The sequence below is a fragment of the Pseudorca crassidens genome, chromosome 7, assembly GCF_039906515.1.
Source record: "Pseudorca crassidens isolate mPseCra1 chromosome 7, mPseCra1.hap1, whole genome shotgun sequence".
Classification (NCBI taxonomy): domain Eukaryota; kingdom Metazoa; phylum Chordata; class Mammalia; order Artiodactyla; family Delphinidae; genus Pseudorca; species Pseudorca crassidens.
Window position 1 is genome coordinate 50,993,457 of NC_090302.1, and position 13,716 is coordinate 51,007,172.

General features: G+C 39.6%; 1 protein-coding gene across 1 annotated transcript in view; it reads right to left on the bottom strand.

Moving 5' to 3' along the window:
- Nucleotides 1-13,716, bottom strand: part of PGM5 (phosphoglucomutase 5) — a 190,735-nt gene that overhangs the window by 141,985 nt on the left and 35,034 nt on the right. Inside the window, exons 4-6 of the mRNA XM_067744220.1 lie at nucleotides 12,945-13,070; nucleotides 8,496-8,686; nucleotides 7,740-7,894 (exon numbers count right to left, since the gene is read on the bottom strand). Of these exons, the coding sequence (XP_067600321.1) occupies nucleotides 7,740-7,894; nucleotides 8,496-8,686; nucleotides 12,945-13,070 (472 nt within the window). The remainder of the gene's footprint in view (nucleotides 1-7,739; nucleotides 7,895-8,495; nucleotides 8,687-12,944; nucleotides 13,071-13,716) is intronic.

Below are 13,716 nucleotides of genomic sequence, written 5' to 3' on the forward strand. Positions count from 1 at the left end.
CTGAAGAAAAAGGATGAAAATTAGAAGTGCCTAAAATTAACAAGGGCCTAATATCCACAATATGCAATGAACTCATGCAAATCCATCAAAAAGGGGAGAAAACCCTAAATAGAAAAACGGGCAAAGGACAAGAAGAGACAATTGATAGAAAGGAAATCCCCAAGTATCTCAAGCATCTGAACAGATGCTCATTAGTAACATGAGAAATGAAAATTTAATACAGCAACGGTATACTACTCTCTATCTATTCTACTGGGGGAAAACTAGAAAGCTAGACAATAAAAGTATTGGCCTGGTCTTGAAGATGCAGGAACTGGTGGGCAAAGCAGGCTAGTGAAGCCATTCTAGAGTACAATCTAACACAGGATTTGGTCAAATTAAGTATACACACTGCCTCTGACCCAAAAACTCTGCTCTTGGATACACATGTGAAAGAAATTCTCACATAAATCCCAAGGGGCTATTCATTGTAATGGGAGGTAAGAGGCATGCTGAGTGTTCACAGCTGAGGGAACAGAGGTGACCTGTGGATACACACGATGGACTACTATGCAGCAGTTAGAAGCAACACACTAGATGCACACAGAGCCACTGAGAGGATCTTAACACAAAGTCTTTAGTGGAAAAAAGAAACCAAATACAATCTATTATATGGTACTAGTCACAATCATTTAAAATACATGCGAATAAAACAACATACACAAAGAAAAGGACACCCAATAAACACACATTTGTGGTTGTCTCTGGGGGGAAAGGTAGTCAAAGAAAAGAGAAATACATTAATTTTTTAATAATAAGAAATGTCTCCCACTGGACAAATTACGAAAGGATTATTCAATGATGAGCATGATTAACTCAACTCACTACACCCGAGTTCCAAAAAACTAGGACAAGGGTAAGACTGGGAGACAAGCGGGCAGAGATTACCAGAAAGACTGGCCATTGTACTGGTTACGCTGCTTATTCTTTGTTTGCCCCCTTCCACCTTAAGAGTCCCCATTACGTTCTATGCCCATCTCTGCCCTATTCACTTCCCTAGGAGGCTGAGCTCCACAGGTTACCCTCTGTCTTCCACTTGGGTTTGGTCAAGAGGAGGTATCAGCAGGAAATCAGAGGGTGGGAAAAGAGAGAAGTTGGGGTATTTATACCTCCCTGACAAGCTCAGTCCCTGACAACTCCAAACCTCACCAGGCTATGGTTACCCTGATCCCTCCCTTGACCCTTTAGTCCTGGGAGAATTCATAGCTTTTTGATATTGTGAGTCCTGGGATACCTCTCCATCACTTCTTGATTTTTTTGGTTTCCTTCATTATCTTCACCCATACCTCTGTGGACCAGGTCATTAAGCTACTATTACAAAATTCTTTTTAGCAAACCCTTTTGAGGGTGCCATCTCTTTTCTCCCTTGACCCTGACCTAAATACCTATGGAGAGTTTTAGGGCAATAAGTACTCCAATAAAGGGTATTTTCTCTCATAATTCCTATCACTCTATAGCACAAGGGATGTATGGGAGACTGAGTAATTACATATTAGCTCACAACACTATCTCTCCCCTTACTGCCGTGCATCCTGACTGACCTTGGAGACAAAATGGCACAGATCTAAAGGATGTAGCAAGGACCAAGGTCAGCGTAGATCAGTAGATACTTGCAGGATTAACACTGTTTGCATTCCAATGACCGCCTGAATATATTTAAGATAAAGCTACAGTACATGTTTCACATTGGGGATTGGCAACAAATAGCTGTAGACTACATTCTGAAAAAATAAGTATTTTCACATGTGTTATGGGCCATTTCTAATCTCAGCATCAAAGCCAGGTCCATCTGCACGTTTCCAATCTTTGATCCTACCCATAACCTCCTCAGCAAGTCCTTCCCTGGCTACCTTATCTTAGTAGGGTGTTCCACACCCGCCCATTATTACCACACCAAGTTCATTTCCCCTGAACATGCATTACAATTTGTGCTTCTATTTTTTTCTTTACTTGTTATTACTCAAATTCTCCATTAGACTGTAAATTCCATCAGGGCAAGGGACAGTTTTCTAGGACCTAGAAGGCCCTTAATAAATATTTCTTCAGTGAATAAATGGTGAAAAACAGGAGTGACACAAAATGCAAAAACCATCATGTTTGTGGGTGGTGGACCTTATATGGCGGACTTTGTAGTCAAAACATACTTTTCAGATCTCGCTCCCTTGTAGTGTATACAAGGATGCTCGCTGTGTTTGAGGCTCTAAATATCTCTAACGAGGAGACTTCAAGTCTGAGTGTGTTTGCCTTACTTAAAACAGCATTCAGCACAGCCCCAAACACAGATGGGCGCTTCATAATATTACTGAAGAATGATGACACTGAGGATTATTTAATACCTCCTCATGGGGTGGAGACAGACCTTGGGCCACAAACATAGCGTGAATGTGCTTTACTTCTCAAATAATCTGAAGCAAAATTATTTCATCTGCAACCACAAATCAGACACATTCAGAATGACAAAGCCCCAAAAGAATGCCATTTTCAAGACTGAAACTGTATTATTCTGGGGTAAATGGAATCCTTGTTTCAGTGATACTGTAAGAGCAGAAATTAAAGATACTAAAAGTCTTCCCTCGGGGAACAACTGTTATCTGTGAACAATGAAAGTTTGTCTGAATAATTCATCAGCTTCAACGATGCAGGCCCCCCTTATTGGGGAATTCCAGGAGTTTGGGCAAGTGCATCATTGAATGTGTCTCAGCCACTCCGTTGCCATTCTGCCAGGGACTGGCATTTATGGGTACATTCCTATGATTTTATTAATTAAAAAAAATAACCTATATGGGAAGCCACTGTCAAGATAAAATTTTGAGGGTGCATTTATTTTACTAAGAAGAAAGAAGCTTATAAAGCGTCCATCATGAGAATCCACCTGGGACTCCACAAGAGATCACATACCCAAAACAAATCACCACGTCAGAGCCCCACAGAATTCTGAATCCCAACCAGCAAGCATGAATAATCCTTTTAAATGGTCACTTACATATCAGAACAGGTCCTTTGTGAAATTTCTAAGCAAGGCCTCTGGTTTCTGACCGAAACAGAGATTTATTGGGAAGGGGGGATGAAGTGAAATCAAGAACTACTGGGAAATTTCCACGAGAAAAGAGGACAAATGGTTTTTGTTGTCAGAATAAAACCAGCCTCTCCTGGCCAGGGTACGGAAAGCTGCTGACTACCCCACAGGAGAGTTGAGCAATATTTTCAACTGGTTTCTCAGGGACCATCCTGATTAAGTTGTAGTTATGGGGCAGATGCAATAGTTTCAAATCCTGGGTTGCTGTCTTATTAGCTGTGTAACCTTGTACAAGTCACTTAACCTCTCTCATAACTGGTTCAACATCTTTAATATGTTGAGAGTTAATGCCTACCCAATTACCTTACTAAATTATTGCAAAAATCAAGTGAGTTCAAATTTCCGAAAGTTCTTTCTAAATTATAAGATTCTGTATAAGTGGAAGGTGTTATCAAATATGCTCGCACAATATTAAATACCCCACATAGGACTCAGAAGCCTCTATGACTCTGGGTTCTCCATTTCTAGAGATGGTCTGCTTTTTGCTTTGCTCTCTACAGTTTCACTGAATTTTTTTTTTTTTTTTTAAAGAAAGATATAAACAAAGGCAAAGGGGAAAAAATGGAATCATACGTCCTACTTTTTGGTGCTGCTAGGCAAGAATTTTAGGCTGACGCTTGGTTCATCACCATGACTTGATATCAATATCACCTGAGGGATAGAAGTAAAATAGGGAGCATCCCAAAGGCATGTGATTCATCTCCCCACTGATGGAAGAAGAAAACATCAATTTACAGGAACCAGTTATATTTCTAATTACTAGCAGCAAACAACTGGAAAACTAAAGTTATAAAACTATTCCATTTACAATAGCATGAAAAGATATAAAATACTCATGAATCAATTTAACAAAAATTGTGTAAGACTTCCACACTAAACTACAAAACATACATAAGAGAAATTAACCTACAAAGTATGCAAAAGAAATTAAAGAAAACTAAATAAATTGAGACCTATATCACATTCACGGACTAGAAATCTCAATATTATTAAAATGCAATTCTTCCTAAATTTCTCTATGGATTCAACACAATCTCAATCAAAATCTCAACAGGCTCTGGTAAAAAAATGACAAGTTGATTCTAAAATGTACATAGAAATGCAAAGGACCTAAGATACATAACTTTGTCTATATGGAGAAAAAGAAAATAGAGTTGGAGGAGTCACCTGATTTAAATATCTACTTTAAAACTCCAATAATCAAGACAATGTAATATTGGCATAGGGATAGACAACAGATTAATGGGACAGAAGGGAGAATCTTGAAATAGACCCACATATATATGGTCAACTGATTTTTAACAAACGCATCAAGGGAAAAGTAAATTGTTTTCAATAACAACTGGATATGGGGAAAAAGTGAACCTCACACAAAAATTAATTCAAAATAGGGACTTCCCTGGTGGCACAGTGGTTAAGAATCTGCCTGCCAATGCAGGGGACACGGGTTCAAGCCCTGGTCCAGGAATATCCCACATGCTGCGGAACAGCTAAGCCTGTGTGCCACAACTACTGAGCCCGCGCTCTAGAGCCCGCTGGCCACAACTACTGAGCCCGCGTGCCACAACTACTGAAGCCCGTGCACCTAGAGCCCATGCTCCACAGCAAATGGAAGCCACCACAATGAGAAGCCCACACACCACAACAAAGAGTAGCCCCCACTCACCACAACTAGAGAGAAAGCCTGCACGCAGCAACGAAGACCCAATGCAGCCAAAAATTAATTAATTAATTTTCAAAAATTAATTCAAAATCATCATAGACTTAAATGTAAAAATTAAAACTACAATGATTCTAGAAGAAAACATAGGAAAAACATCTTTTTGACCTTTGGGTAAGCAAAGATTTCCTATAGAGGATAAAAAAAAGTATATACCAACTATATAAGAAAAAAAAATTAGCCGTCATCAAAATTGAAAACTTATGCTCATCAAAAGACACCATTAAGAAAAAAAAATGGTTCTGAAGAACCTAGGGGCAGGACAGGAATAAAGACACAGACATAGAGCATGGACTTGAGGACGTGGGGAGGGGGAAGGGTAAGCTGGGACGAAGTGAGAGAGTGGCATGGACTTATATACACTACCAAATGTAAATAGATGGCTAGTGGGAAGCAGCCACATAGCACAGGGAGATCAGCTCGGTGCTTTGTGACCACCTAGAGGGGTGGGATAGGGAGGGTAGGAAGGAGACGCAAGAGGAAGGAGATATGGGGATATATGTATATGTATAGCTGATTCACTTGTTATAAAGCAGAAACTAACACACTATTGTAAAGCAATTATACTCCAATAAAGATGTTAAAAAAAATAAAGAATTTGAAAAGGAAAGTGAAAGACAGGGGGGAAATGTTTGTAATACATATATCTGACAAAAGACTTATTATCCAGGGAAATCCCTGGTGGTCCAGTGGTTAGGACTCTGTACTCTCACTGCCAAGGGCCTGCTTTCAGTCTCTGGTCAGGGAACTAAGAAAGATCCCACAAGCCGGCGGCGTGGCCAAAAGAAAAAAAAAGATGTATTATCCAGAATATATAAAGAACTTCTATAAATCAATAACAAAAAGACAAACAGTGCATTTTTAATTGAGCAAATACATTTTGAACCCGTATGTAACAGAAGAGCTCACAAGTGGACAATAAGCATATGAAAATGAGCTCAACATCACTAGAACGATGTAAATCTAAACCAAAATAAGATAATACTTTGCATTCACTAGAATGGTTAAAATAAAAAAGACTGACGACACCAAATATTGTTGAGGATAGGAAGCAACTAGAACTCTCACACATTGCAAATAGGAGTACACGATGGAAAATAGCTTGGCAGTTTCTTGTAAAATTAAACATACATCTACCCTACAATCAGGATTCTACTCCTAGATATTAACTAAAGAAATGTAGATGTGTCCACAAAAAGACATGTAAGAATGCTTATAATGGCATGATTCATAGTAGCTAATAAGTGGAAACAACCCAAATGTTCATCAAGAGGAGACTGGAAAAGTAAACTGTGATATATTCATACATTGGCATACTACACTGCAACAGAGGAGGATGAACTAGTGACAGACGCAATGGATGTGGATGAATCAAAAAATATATATTAAATGAAAAAAACAGTAACAAACGAGTACATGGTATATGACTCTATTTATGTGAAGTTCAAGAACCGGCAAAACCTAAATACAGCAGCAGAAATTATGACAATGGTTGCCTAAGGGGTATTGCAAGGAGGATGGGGGAACTATAGGGGATGATGGGAATGTTCTATATCTTATTCTGGATGGTTGTTACCCAGATGTATACATTTTTCAAAACTCATTGAATTGTAGCCTTAAGATTATTCATTTCACTGCATATAAAATTTACTTAATGAATGATTCAATGAATGGTAACACCATGCAGAGATAACCACACAAATCCAGAAGGTGGGATTCTGCAGGACAACTGGTCAGGTCTCTTCAAAAATTACTGTCATTAAGTAAAAGATAAAGGGATTGTGGTAGATTATAAAAGACTTAAGAGATGTAACAACCAGATGCAATGTATGGTGTTAGACAGGATGCTGCTTCGGGCAAACCCTCTATTAAAGACATTCTGGGGACACTCGGAGGAAATTTTAATATGATCTTGGTTTTAGATGACATAAAAATGTATTAATACAAAGTGGGAGATTGTTGATAGAAAAAAAACAAGTTACAAGGCAGTCTGTACTTTCAGATCTCCTTTTGGTTTTTACAAAAAGGCAAATATATATTATATATTGTGTATATTATATATGATTTAGAACTATGTATGTATATTATATATGTATATAAAGAGATCCAATAAGGAATATACATTTATCAATTAACATAAGTAAGTCAGGCAGAGAGATATGATGTTTACATTTTCTTATTTTTCTGTGTTTTCTAACTTTCCACTATAAACAAATACTGCTTCCACAATAATATATGTTGCTTGAAAATATTAGTCTCTGAAATTCACTGTTTTATAAGACAAGGTAAAAGATGGATGGATAGGGCCAGGAGAAAGAAACCTCAGACTGTTCTATCTACTAAGTGAGTCTCCTATTGGGCATTTTCCATGAGTATCTTATTTCACTCTCACAACAAACCTATGATGTATCTTCCCCGTTTTTACATAACTGATGATGATACAAATGAGCATTTTAACATAATATTACCTGACCTCAAGACTCATGTTCTTTCCACCTCACTTACATATTTAGTAAATTTTCTTACTAAACATTTGTGAAATATTTACAATGAACCAGGCATTCTGTTACATGCTTTACAAGAATCACCTCAATCCTACCTCATAACAATCCATGTAAGGATGATACTGTTATAACCCTCGTTTTAAAAATAAGAAAACAGAGGCACAGAAATCAAATAAGTCCCCCAAGTTCCCAACAGCTAAAAAGTAGCAGAGCCAAGAATCAAGTTCAGGCCACCTGATTCTTCACACGCCTACCCAGTATACTACAGCATGTCTCTAAGTTCCCATGCTTTCAACAAGTTCCCAGTGGAGCAGGGGAGTATAAGTGACAGCTACCAGCAAAGGGAACATTGATATCAGAGGCCTGCCATGAAGGCTTTCATGCTGACATCCTTGCTTACCTGTCCAGGGCTGTGCTGGTGGGCATACTCCTCCCAAACCCTCGGACCCCCATCTGACGGAAATACGGAATGCAAGAGAGGTTGGCGGCAATGATGGCCAGGGAGTCGGAAGGGCTCACGAAGAAGCCATTTTGGCCTAGGATCATATAACGGTCCTGTGGGAAAGAATGTGTGAAAATGTTCAGGCAAAGGCATCTGCCGCCAGCAGCCCATTCCCATCATCATTACAAGCCACTTTACTGCCATTCCACATTTAAACAACATAAAACAACTTGAATGAAGCCAAAGAGGGCATGGGAAACCAAGATCTCTGAACATCATAGGGCCCACGATCTTGACACGACTGGGAATATATCCCACCTGTCGAAATGTGGATGACTTCCTCAGGCTTCAGTAGCCTCTATATTCTTAATTCACACTCTCCCCCAAACATAATGGAGAACAGAGATTATTGCTAAAATAGCTCGCTTCTTAACATGGTGATTTCAACAAAATCAGCCATAATAAAGACGTACTGCATGAATTTTTTTAAAAAAGAAATAACCTCTTTATAACATAAGCTTACTTGAAAAAAGAAAAGTAATGGCTATTTAAGCGCAATACTTGGCCATTAGATAGAAGGGCAGATGCAGAGCCAGTTAGGGCTCATATGCCCCATACATGTCAGCCCCAGAGGTGTCCAATAGCTCTCCGGTTTCCAGTGCTTGGCTCATTATATAGCAAAAGGACCAGCATGCAGAAAACTTTCCTACTTACCCCATCAGCATCAAATGCAGCTCCAAACCCATATTCCCCTCCTTTCATAGCTTCCAGAAGGGTCGTTGCATATGTCAGGTTGGGGTCAGGATGCTGCCCTCCAAAATCTTCCAGGGGAACACAGTTGATTGCAGAATTGGCTGGGGCCCCCAGCTCATCACACAGGACTTTTCTCACATAGGGTCCCATAACTGAAAAAAATACACAGCAATATGAGATCTTTGCAGAACCTCTGCCCCCCCTGCCCCCGCAACCAAGGGTGTTTTGCTCTGCTTAGAACAAGAAGGTGACTTAATAGCACAAGAAAAAAAAAGATAAATTCTACAAGTTTTCTCAAGACACAGCACAGAATAATATTTACTTCAACTACTACTCACTGAGCATCTGCTATGTGCCAGTGACTGTGTCAGGCATATAGAAGTTGTATTCAATAATCCAGTTCCATGAAATTTCTCTCCAAAACTTATCTAAAATATTGCCAGAAATAAATCAACTACCTAACAATGATTTATTGACTGTTACTTTTTATGTACGAAAAGCTTCAGCTGAATATATGCAAAAGCACTAACAGGCCCTAGCAACATTCTTTGTCTCTACAGTCGTTTTAACTCTGCCAAGTGTATAATTAAACACTGTAAAACACTGAAGCATATAAAACTAAGCACGTTTTACAAAATAAATGTTAAGGAGTTGTGTTTTCCAGTTCAACACACAGCCGTGGAGTGCCTAACACGGAACTCCTATGTGAAGAATGGAGGGCATCAAGGGACGCAAAGCACCCAATTCTGACATTACTGGGCTCTCAGTCTAGCAGTGGGATGAGTCACATCTACAGGTGAGTGACTGCAATGGTAAGACTAGTTCTATTCAATGTATATTTATGAAATAATATGATCCAATGGCTTGAAAGAAGAAATGACCACAGGCAAGGCTTCAAGAAGAAGGCAGCATTTCTGGGAGGACTTGGAAGAATATAAATTTGACAGGAGTGAGGACGCCATCCAAATGGAAAGAACACTATAAGCAAGGGAACGGAGCCTGGGGTAGAACATACAGCAAGCACACTTGGGGATCAGCACATAATCCTGTTGGCTGAAATATATCAAAGTACTGCTTTCCATTTATTTTCCATTAATACAATTCAAACCTCAAAGAGTGAACATCTTTTGATTTTTCCTGGCCAGCACCCCTTTCCCCTTCCTCCAGTAGCAGCATCTTGGGTTTCCTTTGGAGAACCAATCCTTTTCCCGTCTCAGTTCATGTGATCAGGATGTGGCTAAACCCTACTTACCCTAAGGCTGGGGAGGTGACCTAGGTCTGCCACTCAGTATCCTCCATCCCTCAACCAGAGTGACTGATTCAGAGACGAACGCACAGTACAAGCTAGGCAGTGAGGCTCAAATCCAAAACATTGCTCAAACTGTTTGGAAAGAGAAGCTGTCTTCCCTCTAGGCCAGATAAAGCTAAGGTAAGAAACTGAAAGAGCCTTTTCTGGGGAAAAGAACCAGCCCAATAGGAAAAAGCAAAACAGCCCAGCCAGAAGACCTCAGAGTGAAGCCCCTGGAAGATAAGTTCCACACATGGGCTCAGAGCTCCCAACAAAATTTTTAGTACCTCCCTCTTAAACATGCCAGGCAGCCAACGACCACCAAACTTTTGAGGAATGCATCTAACATGAGACCAAAACAAAGAGAGTAAAGAGCAACCTGGAGAAAGCAGAAACTACACAGAGAGAAAAAATATTTTAAAGTATATTTCAGTCATATCTTAATAGAGATCAGTAAGATGTGACAGAATGGCTAAAACTGAAGAGACTGACAATACCAAGTGTTGGTGAGGACATGGAGAAACTGAAGCCTTCATACTCTGCTGGTATTGCAAACGGTACACTTTGGAAAACAGTTTGGCAGTTTCTTATTAAGTTAAACATATACATCATATGACCCAGCATTTCCACTCCTAGGTATTTATCCATCCAAGACAAAGGAAATCATACATCCCCATAAAGAACTTGTTCATAAATCTTTATAGCAGCTTTGTTTTGTAGTAGCCAAAACGTAAAAATAACCCTAATTGTATCAACTGGTGAATGGATAAACAATATGTAGTACATCCTTACTATGGAATACTACTCAATAGTAACAAGGAATAACTACTGATATATACGACACCATGAAGGCATCTCTAAAACATTACGGTGAGTGAAAGAAGCCTGAAGAAAAAGGCTACATATTGTATGCTTCCATTTATATGGCTTTCTGGAAAAGGCAAAACTGGGGCAGTTGGGGGGGTGTGCTAGACAAAAAGCAGATGAGTGATTGCCAGGGACTAGGGGAAGGAGGAGGGGTAAGACTATAAAGAGCCACAACAGAACTTGTGGAAGTGAGAGAGATATTCCATATCTTGATGGTCAGAGTGGTTACATGACTATATATGTTTGTCAATCCTCATGAAACTGTATACCAACAAGGTATCAATTTTACTACATATAAATTATATACCTCAGTAAACCTGACTTATTAAAAAAAGATATGGCATTCATGAAAGATGAATAGGAAGCTATTTTTAAAAAGAGATTATTTGGAAAACAAAACAAAAGTTTTGGGAAATTAAAAATATGATAGTGGAATGAAAAACTTAATGGAAAGACTTGGAGATAAAGCTGAGGAAATCTCCCAGAAAGTAGGAAAAAACAAAGAGAAAGAAAATGGGTGGTGAGGGAAAGAATAGGATAATTAAAGGATCAGTCAAGTAGGGCCAATATCTAAACAACAGCCATTCTGGAAAGAAAGGAAAGAGAAAATAATGGAGGAAATCATCCAAGAAGTAATGTAAGAAAATTTCCCAGAATTAAAGGACACAAGTTTCTAGATTAACAGGACCATCCAAGTTCTCAGCACAATAGAGGAAAACAGTCTCACACTAAGACTCATCATTGTGAAAAGAAGGAACACTGAAGATATGTCAAAGGCCCTAAAAGGCTCCAGAAAAGAACAGAGAAAGATTTCACACCATAGATTAAAAATCAGAACAGCATCAGATTTCTCGAGTTCAGTAGTAATAGCTAGAAGACAATGGAGCAATGCCCTCAAACTTCTGAAGAAAAATAATATCCAACCTAGATTTCTATATCCAGATAAATAGCAATTCAGAGTGAGCACAGAAAAAAGGCATTTTCAGATATACAATGACTCAAAACATTTACCTCCCATGAGCTTTCTCTCACAGAGTTCCTGGAGAACTTGTTCCTCCAAAATGTAGGAGTAAATCAAGAAAGTGGAAGACAAAGGATCCAGAAATAGGAGAGTCACCATAAGAAAGGGGTAAAGGGAATTACAGGATGATGCTAAGTGGAGATTCCAGGACAACAGCAGCTCACAGAGCAACCAGTGCAGAGCAGAGGAGATCCCAGGTCTCCAGGAAAATGAAGTGAGAGAAGATTTAGACACTGGGAGAGTATGAGGGTTAAGAGTGGTAAATACACTTCACAAAACCTAAACAGTGAGAAAACAGGACAATTACTAATTCCACAGAAGAAGTTGTTCTGTAAGGAAAATATAATTACAGTACTTTTCATGGCTCAGCAGTGTTATGATAATGTAGACAGTAGATACCGATCTTCCCAAAACGACGATATAATTAGTTTAAGGAAGTGTGCTTGGATTTAGTGACCCGAGAGGGTGAAAAAGAGCTACAACCTCATCTTCCATGGTATGAAGTCAGTAATGCCCCAAACTGAAGAATCAACAAGGAGCCTTATAATCATAGTACTTAGTAACAGGAAGATCAGTACTTTAAAAAAAAAACACTGAAAGAGTTTTAAAAAAAAAAAAAGGTAGCCTCTGAAAAGTAGGAAATTGGGGGAAGGAGTTGGGAATGGATTTTTTCATAATAAACTTTGAACTATTTGACCTTTTAAACTGTGTACGTATCAAAAACAATTTTGAGGGCTTCCCTGGTGGCGCAGTGGTTGAGAGTCCGCCTGCCGAAGCAGGGGACACGGGTTCATGCCCCGGTCCGGGAAGATCCCACATGCCGCGGAGTGGTTGGGCCCGTGAGCCGTGGCCGCTAAGCCTGCGCGTCCGGAGCCTGTGCTCCGCAACGGGAGAGGCCACAGCAGTGAGAGGCCCGCGTACCACAAAAAAAAAAAAAAAAAAAAATTTAATAACTACTATCTAGTTTTGCTATCTATAACTACTAGTTTTGCTATCTCCACTCTAACAGGCATAGCCTCAAAACCTTTTGTTCAAGCTTTGTTTTCATTTGCATCAAAAGAGAGAAATTAGAGCCCTGAAGTTTTCCAGAGCATCCCAAATACCTGAACACACACACACACACTGTATGAATATCTATAAATCCAGCCTTCCTCTTAATCCCAGAAACCCAACACACACTGAGGTCTCCTTTACCATTTCTTGCCCACCACTTGGTAGGAGAACACGCATTTACCTCCGTGCATGGCATCAATTCGGATCTTCAGTTGGCTGGGCCCAGTCAGCAAACTCTTGATGGCATTAAAGTCAAAGATGGTCCGAAGGAGGTTGAGATAGATATCCACTGGGTCCACTATCTCCACTAAGGATAGGAAAGCAAAAGGAGACACCAGTGACTACCCATGAAGAATACTTGGAAGCATAAAAATGCATGAAATTAGGATCACAATCACATCATAACCCCACACGTTTACGTGGGAAGCGAAGTAACCATTTGCAGACAAAATCACAAATTAAAGCACAATCAAGATGCTGCAAAGTTTGCAGGTGATCGGAAGGTGTGAAAAATCTCAAGTTATAAATTCTTCTTTGCAAGTGAAAAAAATCAACCACAAGAATAAAGTAGTTAAGATAAAACTATGCCTACTGTCCCTACTACCACCTTCTTTCCCTCCCCCAAACTGCAACACCTCAATGCTAAGAGGCATCTTGGCACAGCCGGTTGCCTCTCCTGTGGGGAATGGCCAAAGAATGACTCAGCTGGCCTGAAACAAATCAAGAAGTGACCTCCGCAATGACCCCTACTTTCCAAATGCCACGGTGCCAACCAGATCCAGGTTCTGAATTGGTGGTGAAGGATATTTTTCTGAGTTTGTGTGAAGTCTCCTGCATGCCCAGTCTAGTACCAGTTTCAGGGTGAGCGCCAGCTATTTAGAAATCCTCATTAAACACAAATGTTCTCCAGTGTCCTGCACCACCCAATGACCAGGCATGCAAAACAAGTCTTT